Here is a 23482-nt window from a genome sequence, read left to right as displayed (position 1 = left end):
GTAACGAATGACGGTTCTCTCATCCTTCCGTCGATGTGGTTCGGGTCCGCGAGAGTCTGTGTGCTTTTGGTTGCACAAGAATGAAGAAAAACAACAGTTTATAATTAAATTTAAACTGCCTCGCAGTTGTTTTTCTATCGCGAATCGGTGCCGTGTGTAGCATCCATGCTATCGCATACCCGTTTAAAGCATGAATGCTAACAGCCGGGTAAAACACTGCACATGCGTTCCGTGTTTTACTGCACACGCGGTTCCGTGTTTTACCATGGTGGTCGCACCACCCAAGCTGGACATAAACAAGGAAGACCTCCAAAGTAGGTCATAAATAAGGAAGAACAATTAGCATAAGAAACGCATTAGACCTTAAGCAAAACATTGTAAATTGTAAAAGCCCACCAGGAAGGCGACCCTCTTGACAAACATGCGTTTGTCAAAGCGCATCAAGTTGCGAAAGAGAAAGTTACGAACGTAAACATCTGGTGAACAAATGTGCGCTAGCTTTCTTAAAATGGGAGTATAAATAAAGCTATCAGAACGGACAGAAGGTCAGTTCTGATCGGACATAGGATCGTACATCTTGTCCCTTCAACTCACTTATGAGCAGCATTGTCCCCCTACCCAAGGTAAGGCTTTACTGTCTCCAACAAACGCACCGTGTATCAGCTGGCCGGTCAGCAAAACCCCAATCCGAAAGGTTAACGTATGCTAAAGTGGCATAACGTCGTTCCCACGGTTTAGCATAGCTGGAAGTTCGCTTTTCACCTGACGCAGATTGATTTCAATTGTTACGCAAGGTCAAGTTCGATTAGTTTACCGCGCCAATCGCGAAGTGCTGACACAGCGCTGCCTCCAGGCCTACGACGCGAACCCGTACCGAACCTACAACGATAATTCCCACCACCACACGTGGGAGCGCAATGGAACAAAATCCTCCCAGAAAAGAGCTGGAATTGATGTAACGTGGTCGGTTTGGGCAAAAAGGGTGTTTCGTTATGTGTTGTGCATTATGGAGTATATGGAGAGAAATCCATTAGAACGACGCAATCTCGCTAAGAATCGGCATGTTTACAATTAATTTGGGAAGTGGATTCCTGCTCGTGAGTGAATTAAATGGATTTGACGCCATGGTTTTGTTGGCAGCATTGTTCGACTGCATAAATCACCGTAGAAAGTAATAACCAATACTCAGAAAGCATTCCCAACAACGTCGATGCAGTGTATGTAGCTCAGCCAAAGGATTCAATTACCCTAATGAGTCATGAACATAATCAATAATCATTCACCTGTACCGCGGATTGGCCTTCGGGTTGGGCCACGTTCATCGTTCGTTGAAACGGCTTAAGGTATTATGGAATGATGTGTTGATTTATTTATATGTTCATTTCGTGTTCCAAGCACATGCTCTCATGCGAAACATGCTTCATTTGCGTATGTTCTGATTGCAATTCACGTACGATGGTGGAACAGTTTCGATTTGTTTAACGTGACCGATCTTTGAGCTAGAGCAAAAGACTGAATTTTATCATCTAACAATCGATGTTAAGCTTTACCCAAACCTCGCAAATACATAGAGAACAACAGATGCAAGTTTCCGTGGTGTAGTGGTTATCACATCCGCCTAACACGCGGAAGGCCCCCGGTTCAATCCCGGGCGGAAACATTTTTTTCATCCATTCCCATCCGTTGCTCTAAATAAATCCTACTTTTACTGGACAGATCTTCATTGAACTTGTAGTATTCATTGATTATGATGGTGGAGGACAGAGGAATAACATTTTGGATATATTTTTAACCACCAACACATTCACCATGCTTACCTTTGATCTTGTTTCTCTACATTGCTTTGGTTCACCCCACCCTGGAAGGGAGATTCGATCGTATTGTTCCATACGCTTCGCTCTGTTTCTTTGGCGTACTTTCTCTTCAGTTGGCCAGTCGATGCTTTCCCCACTGCATGGCCAGTAAAGCCATCGATTTGAATCGAAACTTCAGCTGTTCGTGTGAAAAACCTTCCAGTCACCGTCTGTAGCCGTGATCGTCTAGTGGTTAGGACCCTACGTTGTGGCCGTAGTAACCCAGGTTCGAATCCTGGTCACGGCAGTGTCACAGTGGAAGAAAGAATAAGATGGATTTCAACTGGTTAATCTCCTCTTCCCAAGGACGACACTGTCACGGAAGTCGGTGATGAGGAAAAAGCTTTTTATCATATTTATACCAAGCCAATTCCTAGTTATCTCCAATCTCTATTACAACACAAATGCTATCGCTTTTTTGCTACCCTATAAATGATCACTCGTGCTGTTCAAGACAATCAGGATACTCCGATAAAGATATACTTCCATCCATCATCACATTAACGATTAAAGAGGTATCCGAGTCAATACACGAAACAGATGTACTCCTTATCCCGAGAAGTTTTTAATTTCCCACGGGAACTCACGTGATCGTAGAGTGATATTTCGTTTAGATAACAGGAACCGTTTTAGAAAAGCGATTCTTCACTTCACATCGTGTGAGATCATTTATTTGATTTATTTCGCTAGTGCATCTATGAAACGTTAAAGTTTCAGAAGGAATAGCAGTACTCAGTAAATGTTAAGTTGTTATTTATCAAAAAGAAAAATTCAGTTTATTATCAGCATATCGAATTCATGGGCATATTGAACGAACATCAAATGTGTAAAAACCCGCGCTAACCATATACGTAAGGAAATTAACTCAGTTGTACTCAGAACCTCACACATTTTTCTGGGAATATTAGCTACGGTTTGCAGTGTTTCCAATACTCCGCATTTTCAGATGTTTGGTTGTACAGTACTTGAAGAGACCGTACAAACTCTACCTGTCTAAAGCAGACTTCACTCTCAGGATACAATTTTGGTGTTTCATTCAGAAAAGACCGCAGTTCTGCCATAATTTTGCGCACTTTCTTATCCTCATGAGAACTGAGCATCCGATTGTAGTACAAATGTTTTGTCATGTTTTCAGAATTGATTACATCACTACCTTCCAGAAGAACTTTCAAAGTAGGATAATTGAATGTACATGCTTCACATGTGCATTGGAAGCTGTACACGAATGACAACATTGATTGCCTCATTTCTCGTTCATGCAATGTATGACCCGCTCTGAAACAAATGACATTATTAGTATGATGAAGAGTGTCCATTTCTTCTATTGATTTCACTTACTCATAGCTATCGAACAGTTGACTTCCTTCAAGAACTGGACGGATGACAAAAACGGCACACCGCCCATCGCGCAAAGTGATGCGTTTCACGTTGGGAGCACAGGAATGATTCAGCATGCTAATCAATGGGTAGCAACCCACTGCAAATGATTCAGCCACGTATTCCTTCACCTTGTACGCATTAAAGGACAACAATTTTCTGTTACAATTCACGATTTGCATATATCGCAGGATCAAATCTAGTAAAAACTTGTTTGTTGCAGGGTTTGCTTCGCACACCGGTCCCAGCTCTGTTCTTTCCAGAATAAGGGTATGTAGGATGGTAGCATTGAAGATGAACATTGCAACAAACATGCTGTGTCGCCGTTCTTGATTAGTGGTTAACACGTGCACCGTGTTGAAAATGTCTTGTTGCGTTGCTTTATTCCAATCCATCGTAAACCCGTTAACATTGGATTCATCCAGTGCATCGAGATGATCCTTCAATGCCTCTGGATTATTATCGAAGGTTGTGATCGCAATGGCTATCATGCGAATATCAATCAAGGAAACTTCTTCGAAATCTTCATACAAGTCTCGTAAAAGCCCGCAATCATATCGATGATAGTTGTTGTACGCTTTACTCAGACATTCCTCCGAACAGTACATGGCCGCGGTACATCCTTCGCATGGAATCAATGTGAATGGTCGTTCGCCATGGCAAAAATCACATCGAACATATCGGAACGAATCCTTCAGCACGGTAACGAACGGCCTTTCAATCATCACGACATCGCCTACCTTCAGCTTACGAGTGGTCACCACATGTCGTCCATATTCTTCGTTTTTGCGCAGTTCCAGACAGTTGGCAACTTGCGGCGCATTCTCCTTGGCCGGATAGCTTAGCTCGGGCTCTTCCACCACATCCGGAGAAAACTTGCTCGATGAAGCATTCTTGTTCCGAGCCTTTGCCAAAGCATTTTTGGCATCTTTTTCGCGTTGATTCAACTTTTCTCCAGAATAGTTTGACTCACGAGCAAGCCGAATGTTCTTCAGACAGTCTTCATAGCGTTGCATCTTCAGACAAATGTTTGAGCGATTTGCATAGGCCAATGCCCTATCTGTCGATCCTTTTTCGGAAAAGGCGATGCTCTCATTGTACAGCTTGATGGCCTCGAAGTAGCGTTTCACGTTCGGGTGAAACATTTTATTTCCTTCGGACCGTAGCTGAGCTGCTTTGGTATTGTCCTTTACATCGTTGCGCAAGTTCAATTGTTCACGAACGGAATTGTTACGAATCCAATCTAGAATTTTGGGGACCAGGAACTCGATGGTTTCTTTAGCACTTAGATTGTTAAGTTTTGCTTGTAATATACTGGGTTTAAGGAAAGTATCGTACATTTTTGCAAACAACACACGCTTATTTTTTGCTGTACATGTCACAGACTGTGGTTCGTAAAACGTGTCCATGCCTTCATGAAATGCCGCAATAGCTTCCTCCATTCTTTAGCCAACAGAAGGCAAACAAAGCAAACTGAATACTGCCACTAAATAAGACAAATGCACTCTGTTTAGTAATTGAAAATTGCTAAATCACTCAAGCGTTCTGTTCCTCATGAAGCATGCGAATCGAACACGTTTCTTTGAACTCGCACAAAAGAATGTTCTTTGTGGTGGAATTATTCGTTGACGTTTGGAAAGCTGCGCGATCCGATTCGCACACCCAGTAGACAATCTGAACAGCAACGTTAACCGTCATGTGTACAACCGCCTACCCGGGTATGTTTCGCATCTTTATTTCAAAATAACTTTGGATTAAAAAATCGTATCGACATCAAATTTTAAAAATGCCTCAGAAAAGATGTTTTCTACCCAAGTGCAAATAATAAAAAATATCAAAAATGTTTAAATATTTTTTTTAAATTATTTAAGTTTATATAAATAATTTACCCATGTAGGCCATACATTTTGTATGGAAGAATCATGTTTTTCGTGGTTAAATGCGTATATATTTTGAATTACTTAGATTTGAATGAAAATTGTCTTATAGGGTCACAATAATGTTTTATAACATATCGTTGTAAAATTAGAATTTTACAAATCCTATGAATATTTTTTTCAATCAAAAATGTGCTGCAACTCCAACACCCCAACCGGCCTTGCCACATGTTTTGAGAGGATACTTATGTCTTTTTTTTTGTTTCAAATGTTGTATTACAGTGTAACAATATTTTGAATTTAACACTGAAATAATCTCTTTTAAAATGATACTAACCACTACAAGAATAGAATTGGCTGAAAGTTAACACACACATTCATACTTTTGTCATAGTGTTACTGCCGAATAGGGATGGGTGTTTTGAAGCGCACCAATGGCTCCGAAGTCGGCTCGGCACCCACGGCTCCAGAGTCGGATCCACACCAACAGCTCCGGAGCCGAGTCCGCATCAACAGCCCCGGAGCCAGCGACGAATCAATGGCTCCGGAGCCGGCGGTGAATCAACGGCTTCGAACCAACGGCTCTGGACTAACGTTTCAATAGGGACGGCATTGTATGATAGCGTAAAAAACGAATCTATCTTCTCGCAAGTGTAGAAGCTAACACCCGATGTGATTGTGTGATTGTTGAACAATGTTCAACACTTATCGATTTTTGTATAGATTCCTTTCAACATTATTTACTCAGCTAATTATGGATCTTCCCGATTGAAACTTTATTGAACATGATTTTTTTGGTAAAAAAAAGCCGGTCTGCAAAAACTGCCTCCAGGGCCGTGAGCGCGGAGTCGTTGGTGCGGAGTAGGTTTCGGAGTAACTGGAGCGGATTCAGCTTCGGAGCCGTGGGTGTGGAGCCGGCTCCGTTGGGTTGGAGTGGAGGAGGTTCCGAAGTTGTCTGGAGCCGGTCGGAGCCGGTTTTTAATAAAACATCATGAGCATACAGTGGAGCGCCGTTTATCCGGGTACCTTTTATCCGGCTTTCCGTTTATCCGTGCTGTTGAGAAATGACAGTTCAATACAAAAGTGACATTGCGTTATGAGGAGGATATTTGAAAAAGCGGTTATAATAGCACATTGTCATAACAAAAAACACTATAATTCATGGTAAATTTTAAAAATTCTCTTTCGAAAAACATGAAATTAATAAAAACTGTATTATTTTTATCAAAAAGTCGGAAAAATTTCCAAAAAACAACCAGGAATTGGTGATAAAATATATCATTTGACTCATTATCCGTGTTTTTCGCTTATCCGGGCGAGGTCAAGTCCCGAGAAGCCCGGATAAACGGCGCTCCACTGTATTTTATAGATCGTCAACATATATTTTTATACAACAAGCAAAACCATTGAAAAATGTACATAACTTTTGAAAGAAACGTAAGTAAACCAAAAAAAAAGACTAATCATCCACTTAAAACATCCCAAGTGCCACAAATCCACTAAACGACCACTAAACGGCTTCTAAACGACTCAAGTTCTCTACCTAAACGGAATATAGAAAGACTTCGTTTAGCAGACGGCAAACGACTCATGCATTCTAAAAAAAGCGAAAAAAAAAGCTAGTGGCGCTCTCTGTTGGTGGGATACCGCAACCAGTTGAGCTTCATCGCTTGGAGGAGAGCTTTCTCATTTCCTCTGTACTGTTGTATGGTTTCGCATTGAAGTTATACATCGCTAGAACTAGAACGGCGATACGATTGTTTAAATACTAAACTCCAACCGAAACCACAAGCACCTGAAGCAAGTGAGATTTGAGTAATGGTCGTTGGTGTTGATACCCACGTATCTGACCACACGACCATTCATATGGGTTTTTGCTTAGAAAGTGAGAAGGCTATATAGGTCATTATTAGATTAAACTTGTCGAAACACATTGCAAGAATAGGATAGCAATATAATGATGAGTTGTAATACGCCATCTATTGATCAAACCAATGAAGCTGTGGAGCTTTCATTATTTTTCTATGGATATTAAATTTTCCAGTCGTTTAAGCTTAATCTGTGGCGCTTGGGGTCCCCCACAATGTCGCCCAGCCAAAGCGATAAAAATCAACCTTCTAAATAGATTATCCTTGTATACCCCAGGCACTTCACCTCCTAATATCCATACACCTTGACACAAGCTCTTCTTCTTCTTCTTTGGTTCAACAACCGTTGTCGGTCAAGGCCTGCCTGTACCACTTGTGGGCTTGGCTTTCAGTGACTAATTGATTCCCCCCCATAGCAGGATAGTCAAGTCCCACGTATGGCGGCGCGATCTATTTGGGGATTGAACCCATGACGGGCATGTTGTTAAATCTTACGAGTTGACGACTGTACTACGAGACCGGCTCTAAGCTCATGACACAAGCTCACGTTTTGAAAAAAAAATCAGCATTTTGTCACTCCCGTGGCTTTGCGCCTAATAACTTATTGTACAGGTGTGGCTCCGTGGCCTTGCGCCGAATGATTTGTCTTTGGGAAGTTGCAAAAAAAAAACGTTCCATGGGGAGCTTGAATGCCTCCCAATATGACGTCATGGATGGAATGTGCCACTGCAGCAAAACGTCAAACCATTCCACAAAATTCTATCGATGTGCGTCGATCGAGTAAACAAAGCAGAAGCTGGTTCCTGAAATCGAGTAAACATTTGAGTGGAAAATTGACCATTAGGTAAATAAATTGTTGCTGAAAGCAATCTGATAACAATGTCCCGCTTGGAAACTGCTAGTAAGTATGAATATTCATTCTAATAAAAAAAAACCGTGGTGTTTGCATATGCGGTTGTTTACATTCGTTTCAAATCGAGATTTTTTCTTTTTTTGGTGGGCATCACCAAAGATAATGCCATTTCTTGGATTATTGGATCATAATCCATTTTGTTCAACGAATCTTTATGGTCTGCAATTCAACGTTAACCTAGAAGTTGAATGAAATTCACCCCGAGCCATGGCCAGGTGTCTGTAATGTAACAATCATCATCCATTGAACCACATTGTGCAACCACCAGCAATGCAATGAAAAGATCAACGGAGGACGAATATGTCCCAAAAGGAAAGGTGTCTGTAAAGGATCAATTTTCGGGCCAGAAGTACCTTTGTGGGAAGCAATCTGCGGCAACCACTTCAGGCAAGAGTTGGTTCAGTTGTTGTTCATTTCGAAGGCGCACTTTCTTCTTCAAAGAATGGCAAAAGGACAGTCAAATAGGTACAGGATCAGCTTTAGGCTGCTTCTGCCAAGCAATCGGAAGAAGTCATTATGGGAATTAATTGATGTGTAAATAGTGGAAACATAATCCCGGGCTACGAGAGTGTGTTTGAGTAGGCCATAGAGATGTTCTGGAGATTTCCGTTGGTCCAGAAGGCACACGAAGTGTTTGCTTGTTTGCTGTTTGTGGGACTGAAGTAATAAGATATTGATCAAAGCACTGGAAGTCAGTAAATTTTTCAACAGATTTTAATTCCTGCCCTTCAGTGTCAGGAGATAGTAACCAATAGTCGGAAAAGGGTGCTAAGGCAATCACTTAATTTAAAAATCATTAAGTAAATTAATTTCCACACTTCAATTTGTCACCTCACTCAGCATCACGGTGTATTTTGTTAATACCAGGAACTACCGGCGGCAATGTACAATGTGTCACAAAATGAGAAACACACCCCGAAGGCTGTACGCCACCGTCACCTCGTCTGATCCGGAATCAGTAAGCTCTTTAACGCCAAATCAAAGTGACAAAAACATACCCACACAGGGACCAGCGAATCGTTACCATCCATGCACGTGGCCTACTACTGCTTGGTGTTGTGGTCGTCACGTAAGCTGAGCAAAGTACTTTTGCATTTTCTTCTCGTCATTTGATGGTGTTAGAAAAGGGTAAGTGGATTGGATGTGATGGAAATGAAGATTGTGATTTTACGATAAGCATCTCTGTCCTAGCAAATGTCCGGAGGCATATTCACAAGGTATACTATATAGAATTCACAAGGTATTTATTACTTCTAGATGAGTGGATGACATATCGTTTATTTAAATTCTTTATGTATTGTTTCCGTGTGCATGTAATTTCATAAAAAATGAAGTCAATTCTTCCCAGAAATTGGTTAGATAGGACAAATCAGCCTTAAAATGTCAATTTTAATTAAGATACTAGTGCACAGAACAATGAGTTGGCCTCTTTTGCGTGCAATTGTTTGGAGCTTAACGCTCAATATTGTCATTAAACCATTTTATGAGATGAGGATGGTTTGTTTTCTGGCTCCATTAATTATTTTACGTGCAAAATTCATCTATTTCGGTCTAGGGAGAACCACACCAATCAAAAAGGCATGAAAAAGGGCCGCTAACCCTGGCAAAGGTTTCAATTACAATGTTCAACGTTCTATTCCCCTAGTATTCCCCGGTCAAAGTTACAGCATAATTGATGTAATGATGATAACGAAGGGTTTGATGTTTGACGAAAGCGCCGAGGATTATATGCCACGCCCGAATGCATTTAAGCACGTTCGACATGGTTTACCGTCGTGTCTCTGTTGCTCCGTATTCTGAATCGCGATGACTATTTTCGGAGCATATTGAAATCATCATCCAACCGTCGCATCACAAATCATTTTGTCACGAGATTCGTTATGCCATATTCATGATTCAAACGTGTTTCAAACCAGCATATATTTTGCAAATGGCGCAGAGCTGGTAAGAGGGAATGTGGAATGATGGGAGATACGGTGTAGGATCAAAGATGGAAGAAATCGTTCAGCAAGTTATTTGGAATTATTCTTTAATAGCTACGGCCTCACGATATAGAAGAGTGCTTATAATAATTCGAACTTTACTTGTGAAAAGGGCTGAATGTGATGAAAAAAATCCCGGATACTGTATTTCCATATTTTGTGCAAATCGATAAAACATTGGATGAAGCAAACAAGCAGAAACAATAACCATTAACTACATAAAAAACGGCTTTCGTAGAAACACCCACTTTTGGTTTCCTATTACCTTCAGATTTTTTCGAATGTATCCTAAAAATACACTTCCGATGTGGATCGTTTTGCATGCATAATTTGGGAAATATGGAAAAATAACAACGTCTTTTTTTGTGCGATGCAAACTGCGTGGAATGAAAAAAAGTCCATCATAGCTGAAGGCAAACACCATTTTCAAAAATAATCCGTCGTTGATTTGCGTCTACTACCAAAGAGCCTTTTTTCGTACCATGGCCACGGTATAAGCCACAAGCACTAAAATGTGTTGAAAGCGCCTGAGATGTAAATCCTTTTTTGTAAATCCTGCAAATAGAAAGCATCTCAAATGCTGCCACCGCCGTGACTTGAAGCAGCGATGGGAAAGAGCATGTCAAGATTCGCTTCTCAATCTCCGTAACTATTGGCATTGTACTCTCCTGTGCAAACTTATTAAAGGTATTTTCGTTGCAGGACAATCTGCCTCTTCAAAATGTTTACTTAACAATCAGCCGAACCACGCTGGGCAAGAAGGAGTAGTCTTTGAAGAGTGGTTCCATCAAATCCTTCCTTTGGGACTGTGGGGCATTGTGGAATGGAGCAACAACGTCCCTATTGGTTTGGGGTGACATCAGTTGTTTGCGTAGGTAATTTAGTGAGGGAATGTAAAGTGACTTTGTTCAATAGTGTCACTTAAACAAGAAAAACATTCATTTTCGTCTTTCTTCATTTTCAGAGCGTCCGACAATTTAATATTCCATATGAAACCATTATTAAGATGACTCAGAAGCATGTCTGTGAATATATACACACTTTATTTAACTGTACACTTCCTCTGAATGCTGTTCCAAAGACACTCACAATAACATTTTCTCAAACACGTTTCTATTTACACTCTGCAAATCAACATTAACATTTGTTGCTTCTCGCTCCGTCACTGTTCCACTTAGCAACACGTAGTTTCGACCCTAGTTACAGCAAAGGAAGCTGCGTTCAACTGATGACGGCCAACGGTGCGTTCCCGTTCGTGACACTTTCGATGCTTAACCAGTGCATTGGATTGGACGAAGGTTTTGGAGCAATCGGGACACTTGTGCGGCCGCAGTCCACTGTGAATGAGCGTGTGGCGCAGTAGGTCATACCGCTCCTTGAAGGCCTTCGAGCAAACGGCACACTCATGGGGCCGGTCGTCACTGTGCGTCTTGCGATGGCGTACGAGCACGTGCTTTTCGGTAAAAGCTTTTCCACACTGGTCACACTCGTAGGGTCGTTCGTTCGCGTGACTAAGCACGTGTGTCTTGAGGGCATGCAGCCGAACGAACTGCTTTCCACAGAGGCTGCAGCTATGTGGCCGATCCGACCGATGCAGCAGTCGATGGCTGGAGAGAGCGCTGGGTTGCGTGAAGGCTCGTCCACACGTCTCACACCGTAGACCGGGTCCTCTTTGGTCGTGCAGCTTCTTGTGTGCGGACAGTGTGGAGGAAAGCCGGAACGCCTTGGGACAGATGGCACACCGGAAAGGCCTTTCGTCCCCCGGCTGGAGGTTGTTGTCAGTGTGGAGTTGTTTGTCACGTAGACTAGAATCTCTGGAGCAGTTGTCTGGAGGTGAAATGGGAACGTCATTCTTGTTCAAACTGTCGTTGGGTTCCTCGAACATGTCGCGTGATACTTCCATCTCCTGAAAAGTGAAAAGGGATTGAAATGAAGATCAGTGGTTGAAGTAGTAAATATCATAAGAGAAGGTTGCATACCTCTAAACAGGACGTTGTGTCGGACAACTGGTGGGAATCACGAAGCTTCGACGCTGGAGATCTGAAACACAAACAATATTATTCACAACAACTGTATAACTGTGTCTGTAATCAAATGCCGTCGGGAATGAAGTGATTGGAATGAATCTTTATTGGAATATATCATCAGCCTGTAGAATATCTAAACTCAACCGCAAACAAATAGCAAATGTAGCGAACTAACCCGTCAGCATGGAGGAGACTCTCACTAAGTGCGATGGAATCTCATCTCAGTTTGAACAGCTGTGAGAGACATCCAGTTTGCTTCTGTTTGAGTCCTTTTTCCGTACCCTCCGAGAAGAGAACAGAGCACTGATTGGTCCATCGTCTGGCAACGCCCCTTTGGAAAAATGTCCTTGGAGGGAAAGCGCAGCGGAGAGAGTCGTTTGTAGAAGAGCAGACTCTGAGCGATTTGAACATGGTTGAAGAGTTTTCCAATAAATGTAGGGTGCATAATAATAGTGTGTGAATTGAACATACACCATTGTAAAAACAAACACTCTTCTAACCTTTTCGATTGTTTCGAGCACAAAACTTTCCGTCACGGAGCATTTCCCGATTCATAAAGGGTCAGGCAAATAGGTCTGATTGGGGAGTTATTCTCACAGATGGATGCAAAGGTTCATAAATCATGCAATATCCCGCAACTTCAACGTAAATTCGCGTAATATCAATTCGTTCAACTGGCTGTCGAGTAACGAAGCTGTCTTTTTCACGGATTCTTCCGGACTGTGCCCATGCAAATAGCGTTAATTAGCAGCGAGTTATTGTTGTCTTTGGGTTCTCGTTAAAAATGCTCAGGGTTTCCGCTGAAAAAACACGTCTGGCACCGATGGGGAGAGTTTTTTTGCTGCTCCAATATCTCTTAATGTACCGAATCACGTTTGTTTGAGTTTTTGGAAAACTTCGTTAAAGGTAAAGTAGGATTTTTCTTGCAACAAGTATCTTGCAGAAGCCTTATGAAGTAATTAATGCAATCTCCTTCTTTGGATAATTATGGCGTTGATTTCCTGCAAATAAAATCGTTTTTATAAATCGCGTTGGAGGTTTATACGGCTTCAAAATGCCTTATGGAAATGGAAAAATGGGAAAATTTTGGACCTGATTTTCCTTAAATAAATAGGTAATACGGAAATGAAGTTATGTTTTCTCCCAATCAAACATCTCAAGTCAAAATCAAACCAATTTCTAATGACAAACAACCGATCCATCAATTTCTCTGAACAAATCCTTTTCCCATTCCATTCTGGATGGTTAAAAATGTATGAAATAATGAAACTTTGTCCTGCTTTTCCGATTGTTTCTAGTTTCCCAATCATCTGGTCACTCATCGGTTGACTTGAAAGAAGGAAAGTTGCACAAAAGTTGATGCTGTAGCTTGGTGTTGGTGAAGTTAGCAAACACAGGAGGATGAGAACGTTTCTACGACTCTGTGGATTGAATGTTTCATAAGACTAAACAACGTGACCAATACAGGAAGGATAAGGAGATAAGGATAAGGGGTGGTTCGGACTAGAAAGTTTTCGTCACACGTGTGTTTGCAGAAAGTGTGAGCGTGAAGCCTTTCTGTAAGGAAACCTCTTTTGAGGAACAGATTTCTTAACCTTTGAGGTTTACTTTAAAGTCTTTTCAATAGTAATGAATAAATTAGAGAAGAATCAATTTATATTTTCCATTTTTTACAACATAGCACACAGTCATGCATGTTTATGGATTCATTTGTTATGTTTCTCCATGATAACTGCGGCGAAATAATCCACTATTTTCCATTCCACAACACTCCATTACGTATTCATATCCGCAAATGAAGCCAATCATGTTCAGTTATAATTTATGTTCGTTGCACACGCTTTCGCAGTAAAAAGTATTTTTCCCGACACACTTTTTCCACCTGAATTGAAAGAGGAGGTTGGCGTTCATATCATATCCCATCCTGACCTGATTGTTGGGTTCGTTGAATGGGATGCTGTATTGTGTTGACTTTAAGGAAGCCGTCCAGTATCGACCGAATGATAAAATCAGGAACCATGTCAACAACCGAAAAGCGAACGACAAAAGCTCCCTCCACCCACCCTCCACAACTACCAGTACAAAGTACAAAGATCCCAGGAACTCATTTATCGTCTGCTAATCCACACCAGGGTTGGTACGTTTAGCAAACAAATAGTTTTCGACGGAATGGTAGTTGAGGGAAGGGTTCGTTTCGTTTGTCGCTGTGAGTATTTATCAACCTCAAATTGTGTGAATGTAATTTCTTAATCCTTGGGATCGACAAAACGCTCATTTCCGCGTAGATTAGGCAGTGTTGGTGTACTTACATGCATTTAGAAGGCTTCCAAGATGAAGAAGAATGGATCATTGGTGTGTTGTGGCATTCTGAAGATTCGTCCTCAGCCTGTGGAAGTGTTGTGATGAAGCTCGATTCCCTCAGCAGGATTGATTGAATGCCAATGTCTAGCTCCTGGTTCTCGGGGAGGAAATTAGAGCTGAAAAGGACCGGAAATAAAAAAAGAGAGATTTAAGCGCTGGACGGTTGTGAATCTTCCAAAAGATCTTATTTTCAGGTTCAATTAGAAATCAATATATAAACTGACTGCATGTCAACGATCCGTAAAAATGTTATCTGTTCGTCATGGAATACATCGGCAAGAATGTTCATTAGGGTCGAGGAATTACAAAGAAAATAAGTCATCAGGGATTTAAAGGCCAATTAGTTGATTCAAAACATTAAAAGGGAAACCAAAAACTAATCTACTTACATGTCAACGATGTCCCAATCCATTTTAAGTTGTTACTTCCGCTCCGGGATGATAGGAATAGTTTGTTTCCAATACCGGAGAGTTGAAGCGAACAATACACGCGACAGAGAAACGTTTTTTTGCAAGAGTCTCTATTTTTTTCGGCAGGTCATATTCACATAAAGTAACACAAATATCCGGGATAGAAGATTAAAATGTTCTTCCGGGTTCAATACAATGGGGAATGTTTGATTCACTACTTAACAAAAAAGCTATATTCTGCTTGATTTAAAGATTCGATGTTCGCAATACACTTCTCCGCCATGTCGTCAATTGTCCTTTCTTTATCACTTGCCTAGCTACTATGATGCACAGAATACGATTCTTGGCCTTCACTGACAGGTTCACGTTACGATGGCAACGGGTCCAACTGATGTCAACTCCCCAGTCACACCAATTCCATTCGACAGTTCGCGCAAAAGTGAGGCTGGCACAGTTTGACGCCATCAAAGTAGCTCCTTTCCTGGATGGTCCGGTTGAAGGGAAGTCCTTCCACGTACCCCAGTAATTTCCCTGCGCCACGAGGATGGCGTTGCACAAAGTAGAAAATCCGGAGCGAAGGCAGCAAGGTAAACAAATCTAATGCTTATGTGTGCGACGGTACCGCTGAAGCTAGAAAAAGGACGATGGAAAACAGCAGAAAGAGAAGGGATCATTCTGGCGTGCCCTTCCACCATACCCCGTCTGTTGGTAAGGCAGGACACACGACACTGATCTGCACATAATCCGCGGACCTGCTGGGACCTTGTCGGAGCGAATTGCGGAACAACAGAAAGGAGTGAGTAAGAAAGGAAAAATGGAAAATTGGTAATAGGAAAGCTCACTTCTCACAATATTTTGACTCTTTCTCTCATATCTTTGGTCTCTTTCAGGCTCTCTGGCCAGTTTCGGATCATTTCATGAAGACACGCGCGCGCTGCACATAAGCGATTATTTATTTTCCAAATCTGATTTACAATTCTACGGGAGGACAAGGTGTTTGGAGTGGAGGAAATGGAGTCGTTTGTAATGGTTGTCATTTATGTGAACATGGAGCTCTTCCTATGTACTTCCTATGAAATATAATGTGTTGCCGAACTCCTACGCGCTTGTTATCTTCAGGTGAGCTTTTCGAAGGTCGACGGACAAGGTGAGAACGATTACTGATTTAGGAAAATTAGAAGGATTATGTATTTATCTCTTCTGTTCGAACAAAATGGCTCCATAAATAGTGTTGGAGCAGCATGGAGACACGGGTAAGTGTCCTTCTCCTTCTTCCATGTGGATCACAAAGAAGAGATTTCCATGGAGCTCTCTATTCGTCGTACTTTGAAACGAATCTGGGGCACCAGAGAGTTGTTCAGGACAGTGAAAGAATAGGAGATAATTGTAGAAGAGAGATGTCGAATGAAAGAGATAACGTACCGCGCACGCGAAAAGGAAGCGCATCCTGTTCCGTTTGCCGTGACGTCAGTGCCATGCGCAATTGCTAATTGACAAGGACATACGGGAACCAGTACATGATGAGACAACGAAGCGAAATGGAGGAGATCACGTTTATCGGAAAAGCGATTGGCCAAATAATGCCAAGGAAAACACTCTAATCTCTGATTTTCTGATGTTCCTTCCCGGGGGTCTCAGCACAGGAGGGGAACATGCACATACGGAACCTTGGGAGAGGACTCATGGTTGGTTAGAGAGGGACGAGACTGACGGTAGAAGGTAGTTTATGTATTTGGCAAAACCTTATTAACCGATTAGTGAGCTATCGGGTAGAGGATTCAATGGCGGAGGTGTTACAAATCGCTTCAACTGATGAGTATCGTTGCCTCAAATCTCATATATTGAGCGATTGTGTGTGGGTATCGATCGATTGTATTGGTGGTGAATATTCATGTAAAAAATCACTCATCCGACGTGTTTTGGAGGTTTTTTTGCTATCCTCGTGGAATTATCCATTCAACGGCTAATAGCAAACACAATTCACCCTGCAAAGCCGGCATGGTACCGTGAAAGATTAAGACAAACATCGACATGAGCTGGGTTGCGTGTTTTTGTAACGCCGGATGTGGCAGCCGTATCGTCTGGTTGTGCAATATGGCCGCAAGGCACATTCCACCGTAACGAATGACGGTTCTCTCATCCCTCCATCGATGTGGCTCGGGTCCGAGTGAGAGTCCGCGTGTGCTTTTGGTTGCACAAGGATGAAGAAAAACAACAGTTTATAATTAAATTTAAACTGCCTCGCAGTTGTTTTTCTATCGCCAATCGGTGCCGAGGGAGCGCAATAGAACAAAATCCTCCCAGAAAAGAGCTGGAATTGATGTAACGTGGTCGGTTTGGGCAAAAAGGGTGTTTCGTTATGTGTTGTGCATCATGGAATATATGGAGAGAAATCCTTTAAAACGACGCAATCTCGCTAAGAATCGGCATGTTTACAATTAATTTGGGAAGTGGATTCCTGCTTGTGAGTGAATTAAATGGATGTGACGCCATGGTTTTGTTGGCAGCATTGTTTGACTGCATAAATCACCGTAGAAAGTAATAACCAATACTCAGAAAGCATTCCCACCAACGTCGATGCAGTGTATGGAGCTCACCCAAAGGATTCAATTACCCTAATGAGTCATGAACATATTCAATAATCATTCACCTGTACCGCGGATTGGCCTTCGGGTTGGGCCACGATCAACGTTTGTTGAAACGGCTAAAGGTATTATGTATTATGATTTGTTGATTTATTTATATTTTCATTTCGTTTTCCAAGCACATGCTCTCATGCGAAACATGCTTCATTTGCGTATGTTCTGGTTGCCATTTGCGTACGATGGTGAAACAGTTTCGATTTGTTTTACGTGACCGATCTTTGAGCTAGAGCAAAAGACTGAATCTTATCATCTAACAATGGATGTTAAGCTTTGTCTAAACCTCACAAATACATGGAGAACAACAGATGCAAGTTTCCGTGGTGTAGTGGTTATCACATCCGCCTAACACGCGGAAGGCCCCCGGTTCAATCCCGGGCGGAAACATTTTTTTCGTGAATAGATCTTCATTCTAAACTGGTAGTATACATTGATAATGATGGTAGAGGACAGAGGCATAACATTTTGGATGTATTTTTACCATGCTTACCTTTCTGATCTCGTTTCTCTACATTGCTTTGGTTCACCCCACCCTGGAAGGGAGATTCGATCGTATTGTTCCATACGCTTCGCTCTGTTTCTTTGTCGTACTTTCTCTTCAGTTGGCCAGTCGATGCTTTCCCCACTGCATGGCCAGTAAAGCCATCGATTTGAATTGAAACTTCAGCTCTTCGTGTAAGAAACTTTGCAGTCATCGTCTGTAGCCGTGATCGTCTAGTAGTTAGGACCCTACGTTGTGGCCGTAGTAACCCAGGTTCGAATCCTGGTCACGGCAGTGTCTAAAATGGAAGAAAGAGTAAGATAGATACTCTACTGATTAATCTCCTCTTCCCAAGGGCACTGTCACGGAAGTCGGTGATGAGAATTAACTTTTTATCGTATACCAAGCCAATTCCTAGTTATCTCCAATCTCTATTACAACACAAATGCTATCGCTTTTTTGCTACCCTATAAATGATCACTCGTGCTGTTCAAGACAATCAGGATACTCCGATAAAGATATACTTCCATCCATCATCACATTAACGATTAAAGAGGTATCCGAGTCAATACACGAAACAGATGTACTCCTTATCCCGAGAAGTTTTTAATTTCCCACGGGAACTCACGTGATCGTAGAGTGATATTTCGTTTAGATAACAGGAACCGTTTTAGAAAAGCGATTCTTCACTTCACATCGTGTGAGATCATTTATTTGATTTATTTCGCTAGTGCATCTATGAAACGTTAAAGTTTCAGAAGGAATAGCAGTACTCAGTAAATGTTAAGTTGTTATTTATCAAAAAGAAAAATTCAGTTTATTATCAGCATATCGAATTCATGGGCATATTGAACGAACATCAAATGTGTAAAAACCCGCGCTAACCATATACGTAAGGAAATTAACTCAGTTGTACTCAGAACCTCACACATTTTTCTGGGAATATTAGCTACGGTTTGCAGTGTTTCCAATACTCCGCATTTTCAGATGTTTGGTTGTACAGTACTTGAAGAGACCGTACAAACTCTACCTGTCTAAAGCAGACTTCACTCTCAGGATACAATTTTGGTGTTTCATTCAGAAAAGACCGCAGTTCTGCCATAATTTTGCGCACTTTCTTATCCTCATGAGAACTGAGCATCCGATTGTAGTACAAATGTTTTGTCATGTTTTCAGAATTGATTACATCACTACCTTCCAGAAGAACTTTCAAAGTAGGATAATTGAATGTACATGCTTCACATGTGCATTGGAAGCTGTATATGAATGACAACATTGATTGCCTCATTTCTCGTTCATGCAATGTATGACCCGCTCTGAAACAAATGAAATTATTAGTATGATGAAGAGTGTCAATTTCTTCTACTGATGTCACTTACTCATAGCTATCGAACAGTTGACTTCCTTCAAGAACTGGACGGATGACAAAAACGGCACACCGCCCATCGCGCAAAGTGATGCGTTTCACGTTGGGAGCACAGGAATGATTCAGCATGCTAATCAATGGGTAGCAACCCACTGCAAATGATTCAGCCACGTATTCCTTCACCTTGTACGCATTAAAGGACAACAATTTTCTGTTACAATTCACGATTTGCATATATCGCAGGATCAAATCTAGTAAAAACTTGTTTGTTGCAGGGTTTGCTTCGCACACCGGTCCCAGCTCTGTTCTTTCCAGAATAAGGGTATGTAGGATGGTAGCATTGAAGATGAACATTGCAACAAACATGCTGTGTCGCCGTTCTTGATTAGTGGTTAACACGTGCACCGTGTTGAAAATGTCTTGTTGCGTTGCTTTATTCCAATCCATCGTAAACCCGTTCACATTGGATTCATCCAGTACATCGAGATGATCCTTCAATGCCTCTGGATTATTATCGAAGGTTGTGATCGCAATGGCAAGCATGCGAATAGCAATCAAGGAAACTTCTTCGAAATCTTCATACAAGTCTCGTAAAAGCCCGCAATCATATCGATGATAGTTGTTGTACGCTTTACTCAGACATTCCTCCGAACAGTACATGGCCGCGGTACATCCTTCGCATGGAATCAATGTGAATGGTCGTTCGCCATGGCAAAAATCACATCGAACATATCGGAACGAATCCTTCAGCACGGTAACGAACGGCCTTTCAATCATCACGACATCGCCTACCTTCAGCTTACGAGTGGTCACCACATGTCGTCCATATTCTTCGTTTTTGCGCAGTTCCAGACAGTTGGCAACTTGCGGCGCATTCTCCTTGGCCGGATAGCTTAGCTCGGGCTCTTCCACCACATCCGGAGAAAACTTGCTCGATGAAGCATTCTTGTTCCGAGCCTTTGCCAAAGCATTTTTAACCTCTTTTTCGCGTTGATTCAACTTTTCTCCAGAATAGTTTGACTCACGAGCAAGCCGAATGTTCTTCAGACAGTCTTCATAGCGTTGCATCTTCAGACAAATGTTTGAGCGATTTGCATAGGCCAATGCCCTTTCTGTCGATCCTTTTTCGGAAAAGGCGATGCTCTCATTGTACAGCTTGATGGCCTCGATGTAGCGTTTCACGTTCGGGTGAAACATTTTATTTCCTTCGGACCGTAGCTGAGCTGCTTTGGTATTGTCCTTTAAATCGTTGCGCAAGTTCAATTGTTCACGAACGGAATTGTTACGAATCCAATCTAGAATTTTGGGGACCAGGAACTCGATGGTTTCTTTAGCACTTAGATTGTTAAGTTTTGCTTGTAATATACTGGGTTTAAGGAAAGTATCGTACATTTTTGCAAACAACACACGCTTATTTTTTGCTGTACATGTCACAGACTGTGGTTCGTAAAACGTGTCCATGCCTTCATGAAATGCCGCAATAGCTTCCTCCATTCTTTAGCCAACAGAAGGCAAACAAAGCAAACTGAATACTGCCACTAAATAAGACAAATGCACTCTGTTTAGTAATTGAAAATTGCTAAATCACTCAAGCGTTCTGTTCCTCATGAAGCATGCGAATCGAACACGTTTCTTTGAACTCGCACAAAAGAATGTTCTTTGTGGTGGAATTATTCGTTGACGTTTGGAAAGCTGCGCGATCCGATCCGCACACCCAGTTGACAATCTGAACAGCAACGTTAACCGTCATGTGTACAACCGCCTACCCGGGTATGTTTCGCATCTTTATTTCAAAATAACTTTGGATTAAAAAATCGTATCGACATCAAATTTTAAAAATGCCTCAGAAAAGATGTTTTCTACCCAAGTGCAAATAATAAAAAATATCAAAAATATCAAACCCAGCCCGTAAAGTCTTTTTAGGCCGTCCACAAGGACAGAGGAGGCGTGGTAGGCCCAAATTGAGGTGGCAAGATGGCGTGGAGGCGTCCGCCATTAAGGCCGGGATAACGGACTGGCAGACGAAGGCGCGAGACCGTGAGCGGTTTCGGACACTCCTGAGGCAGGCCAAGACCGCAAAGCGGTTGTAGCGCCGGATAAGTAAGTAAGTATCAAAAATGTTTAAATATTTTTTTAAATTATTTAAGTTTATATAAATAATTTACCCATGTAGGCCATACATTTTGTATGGAAGAATCATGTTTTTCATGGTAAAATGCGTATATATTTTGAATTACTTATATTTGAATTAAAATTGTCTTATAGGGTCACAATAATGTTTTATAACATATCGTTGTAAAATTAGAATTTTACAAATCCTATGAATATTTTTTTCAATCAAAAATGTGCTGCAACTCCAACACCCCAACCGGCCTTGCCACATGTTTTGAGAGGATACAGGCGGTCCCCGAGATACACGGTTAATGGGGACCGAAAACGGCCGCAAAATACCGCGTATCTCGAATTTCTGCGTAAGTCGAATCTCGTGATTTCCTGCTAAAATATCACAAATTTTCGTGTAATTTTGCAAGTAGGGGGCGGTTTTAGTCACTTTATGAATTATTTGATATGATTCTGACTGAAAATAACTGTTTTAAACCTTTTGAAATAGTTTTTAACATTCGATCAAAACGGAAATTATTTGGCAATTTGAAATTGATGTGTCAAATCAGTACAATTTGCTCAAAGAATTGTCAAATTTAGAAAACCGCGTATCTCCGAATCCGCGTATAAGAGGTACCGTGTATCTCGGGGACCGCCTGTACTTATGTCTTTTTTTTGTTTCAAATGTTGTATTACAGTGTAACAATATTTTGAATTTAACACTGAAATAATCTCTTTTAAAATGATACTAACCACTACAAGAATAGAATTGGCTGAAAGTTAACACACACATTCATACTTTTGTCATAGTGTTACTGCCGAATAGGGATAGGTGTTTTGAAGCGCACCAATGGCTCCGAAGTCGGCTCGGCACCCACGGCTCCAGAGCTGGATCCACACCAACAGCTCCGGAGCTGGGTCCGCATCAACAGCCCCGGAGCTGGCGACGAATCAATGGCTCCGGAGCCGGCGGTGAATCAACGGCTTCGGACCAACGGCTCTGGACTAACGTTTCAATAGGGACGGCATTGTATGATAGCGTAAAAAACGAATCTATCTTCTCGCAAGTGTAGAAGCTAACACCCGATGTGATTGTGTGATTGTTGAACAATGTTCAACACTTATCGATTTTTGTATAGATTCCTTTCAACATTATTTACTCAGCTAATTATGGATCTTCCCGATTGAAACTTTATTGAACATGATTTTTTTTTGGTAAAAAAAAGCCGGTCTGCAAAAACTGCCTCCAGGGCCGTGAGCGCGGAGTCGTTGGTGCGGAGTAGGTTTCGGAGTAACTGGAGCGGATTCAGCTTCGGAGCCGTGGGTGTGGAGCCGGCTCCGTTGGGTTGGAGTGGAGGAGGTTCCGAGGTTGTCTGGAGCCGGTCGGAGCCGGTTTTTAATAAAACATCATGAGCATACAGTGGAGCGCCGTTTATCCGGGTACCTTTTATCCGGCTTTCCGTTTATCCGTGCTGTTGAGAAATGACAGTTCAATACAAAAGTGACATTGCGTTATGAGGAGGATATTTGAAAAAGCGGTTATAATAGCACATTGTCATAACAAAAAACACTATAATTCATGGTAAATTTTAAAAATTCTCTTTCGAAAAACATGAAGTTAATAAAAACTGTATTATTTTTATCAAAAAGTCGGAAAAATTTCCAAAAAACAACCAGGAATTGGTGATAAAATATATCATTTGACTCATTATCCGTGTTTTTCGCTTATCCGGGCGAGGTCAAGTCCCGAGAAGCCCGGATAAACGGCGCTCCACTGTATTTTATAGATCGTCAACATATATTTTTATACAACAAGCAAAACCATTGAAAAATGTATATAACTTTTGAAAGAAACGTAAGTAAAACATAGAAAAAGATTAATCATCCACTTAAAACATCCCAAGTGCCAGAAATCCACTAAACGACCACTAAACGGCTTCTAAACGACTCAAGTTCTCTACCTAAACGGAATATAGAAAGACTTCGTTTAGCAGACGGCAAACGACTCATGCATTCTAAAAATAGCGAAAAAGCTGGTGGCGCTCTCTGTTGGTGGGATACCCCAACCAGTTGAGCTTCATCGCTTGGAGGAGAGCTTTCTCATTTCCTCTGTACTGTTGTATGGTTTCGCATTGAAGTTATACATCGCTAGAACTAGAACGGCGATACGATTGTTTAAATACTAAACTCCAACCGAAACCACAAGCACCTGAAGCAAGTGA

The 23482-nt window shown here is 41.6% G+C and overlaps 3 protein-coding genes, 1 long non-coding RNA gene and 4 other non-coding genes across 8 annotated transcripts; 5 read left to right on the top strand and 3 right to left on the bottom strand.

Moving 5' to 3' along the window:
- Positions 1–1587: 1587 nt before the first annotated feature.
- On the top strand, positions 1588–1660 carry Trnav-aac (transfer RNA valine (anticodon AAC)). Its single transcript has one exon. It is a non-coding gene; the product is annotated as a tRNA-Val (tRNA).
- A 368-nt stretch (positions 1661–2028) lies between these two features.
- On the top strand, positions 2029–2100 carry Trnah-gug (transfer RNA histidin (anticodon GUG)). The gene has a single exon. It is a non-coding gene; the product is annotated as a tRNA-His (tRNA).
- A 495-nt stretch (positions 2101–2595) lies between these two features.
- Positions 2596–4894, bottom strand: LOC1270667 (SET and MYND domain-containing protein 4). Its single transcript, XM_061655746.1, has 2 exons — positions 3192–4894; positions 2596–3128 (listed from the first exon to the last, which is right to left on the bottom strand). The coding sequence occupies exons 1-2, from the start codon at positions 4670–4672 to the stop codon at positions 2762–2764; spliced, it is 1848 nt and encodes a 615-aa protein (XP_061511730.1). The 5' UTR covers positions 4673–4894; the 3' UTR covers positions 2596–2761.
- Positions 4895–7681: 2787 nt separating this feature from the next.
- LOC133392995 (uncharacterized) lies at positions 7682–15769 on the top strand. The gene is made up of 3 exons (XR_009765948.1): positions 7682–7876; positions 15029–15464; positions 15559–15769. It is a non-coding gene; the product is annotated as an uncharacterized LOC133392995 (long non-coding RNA).
- On the bottom strand, positions 10731–15063 carry LOC133392991 (zinc finger protein 397-like). The gene is made up of 4 exons (XM_061655749.1): positions 14648–15063; positions 14207–14374; positions 11850–11910; positions 10731–11776 (listed from the first exon to the last, which is right to left on the bottom strand). Exons 1-4 carry the CDS (start codon positions 14668–14670, stop codon positions 11045–11047), a joined length of 984 nt encoding a protein of 327 aa, XP_061511733.1. The 5' UTR covers positions 14671–15063; the 3' UTR covers positions 10731–11044.
- A 1855-nt stretch (positions 15770–17624) lies between the features above and the next one.
- Positions 17625–17697, top strand: Trnav-aac (transfer RNA valine (anticodon AAC)). Its single transcript has one exon. It is a non-coding gene; the product is annotated as a tRNA-Val (tRNA).
- A 316-nt stretch (positions 17698–18013) lies between these two features.
- Positions 18014–18085, top strand: Trnah-gug (transfer RNA histidin (anticodon GUG)). The gene has a single exon. It is a non-coding gene; the product is annotated as a tRNA-His (tRNA).
- A 500-nt stretch (positions 18086–18585) lies between these two features.
- Positions 18586–21013, bottom strand: LOC1269072 (SET and MYND domain-containing protein 4). Its single transcript, XM_061655745.1, has 2 exons — positions 19171–21013; positions 18586–19107 (listed from the first exon to the last, which is right to left on the bottom strand). The coding sequence occupies exons 1-2, from the start codon at positions 20649–20651 to the stop codon at positions 18741–18743; spliced, it is 1848 nt and encodes a 615-aa protein (XP_061511729.1). The 5' UTR covers positions 20652–21013; the 3' UTR covers positions 18586–18740.
- Between the last annotated feature and the right edge of the window lie 2469 nt (positions 21014–23482).

Source organism: Anopheles gambiae, chromosome 3 (assembly GCF_943734735.2).
Source record: "Anopheles gambiae chromosome 3, idAnoGambNW_F1_1, whole genome shotgun sequence".
Lineage (NCBI taxonomy): Eukaryota > Metazoa > Arthropoda > Insecta > Diptera > Culicidae > Anopheles > Anopheles gambiae.
The sequence above is the reverse complement of the archived record's forward strand: the minus strand, read 5'-3'. Positions and strand labels throughout refer to the sequence as shown.

Bases quoted from the DNA above. Each gene is read 5' to 3' on its own strand.
- LOC133392991 (XM_061655749.1), bottom strand. From the start codon at position 14,670: ATGGATTGGGACATCGTTGACAT. The intron at 14,375-14,647 runs GTAAGTAGATTA...GGTCCTTTTCAG, and splicing joins GATTGGGACATCGTTGACAT to CTCTAATTTCCTCCCCGAGA. The intron at 11,777-11,849 runs GTATGCAACCTT...TTCACTTTTCAG, and splicing joins ACACAACGTCCTGTTTAGAG to GAGATGGAAGTATCACGCGA.
- LOC1270667 (XM_061655746.1), bottom strand. From the start codon at position 4,672: ATGGAGGAAGCTATTGCGGCATTTCATGAAGGCATGGACACGTTTTAC. The intron at 3,129-3,191 runs GTAAGTGAAATC...CATTTGTTTCAG, and splicing joins CAACTGTTCGATAGCTATGA to AGCGGGTCATACATTGCATG.
- LOC1269072 (XM_061655745.1), bottom strand. From the start codon at position 20,651: ATGGAGGAAGCTATTGCGGCATTTCATGAAGGCATGGACACGTTTTAC. The intron at 19,108-19,170 runs GTAAGTGACATC...CATTTGTTTCAG, and splicing joins CAACTGTTCGATAGCTATGA to AGCGGGTCATACATTGCATG.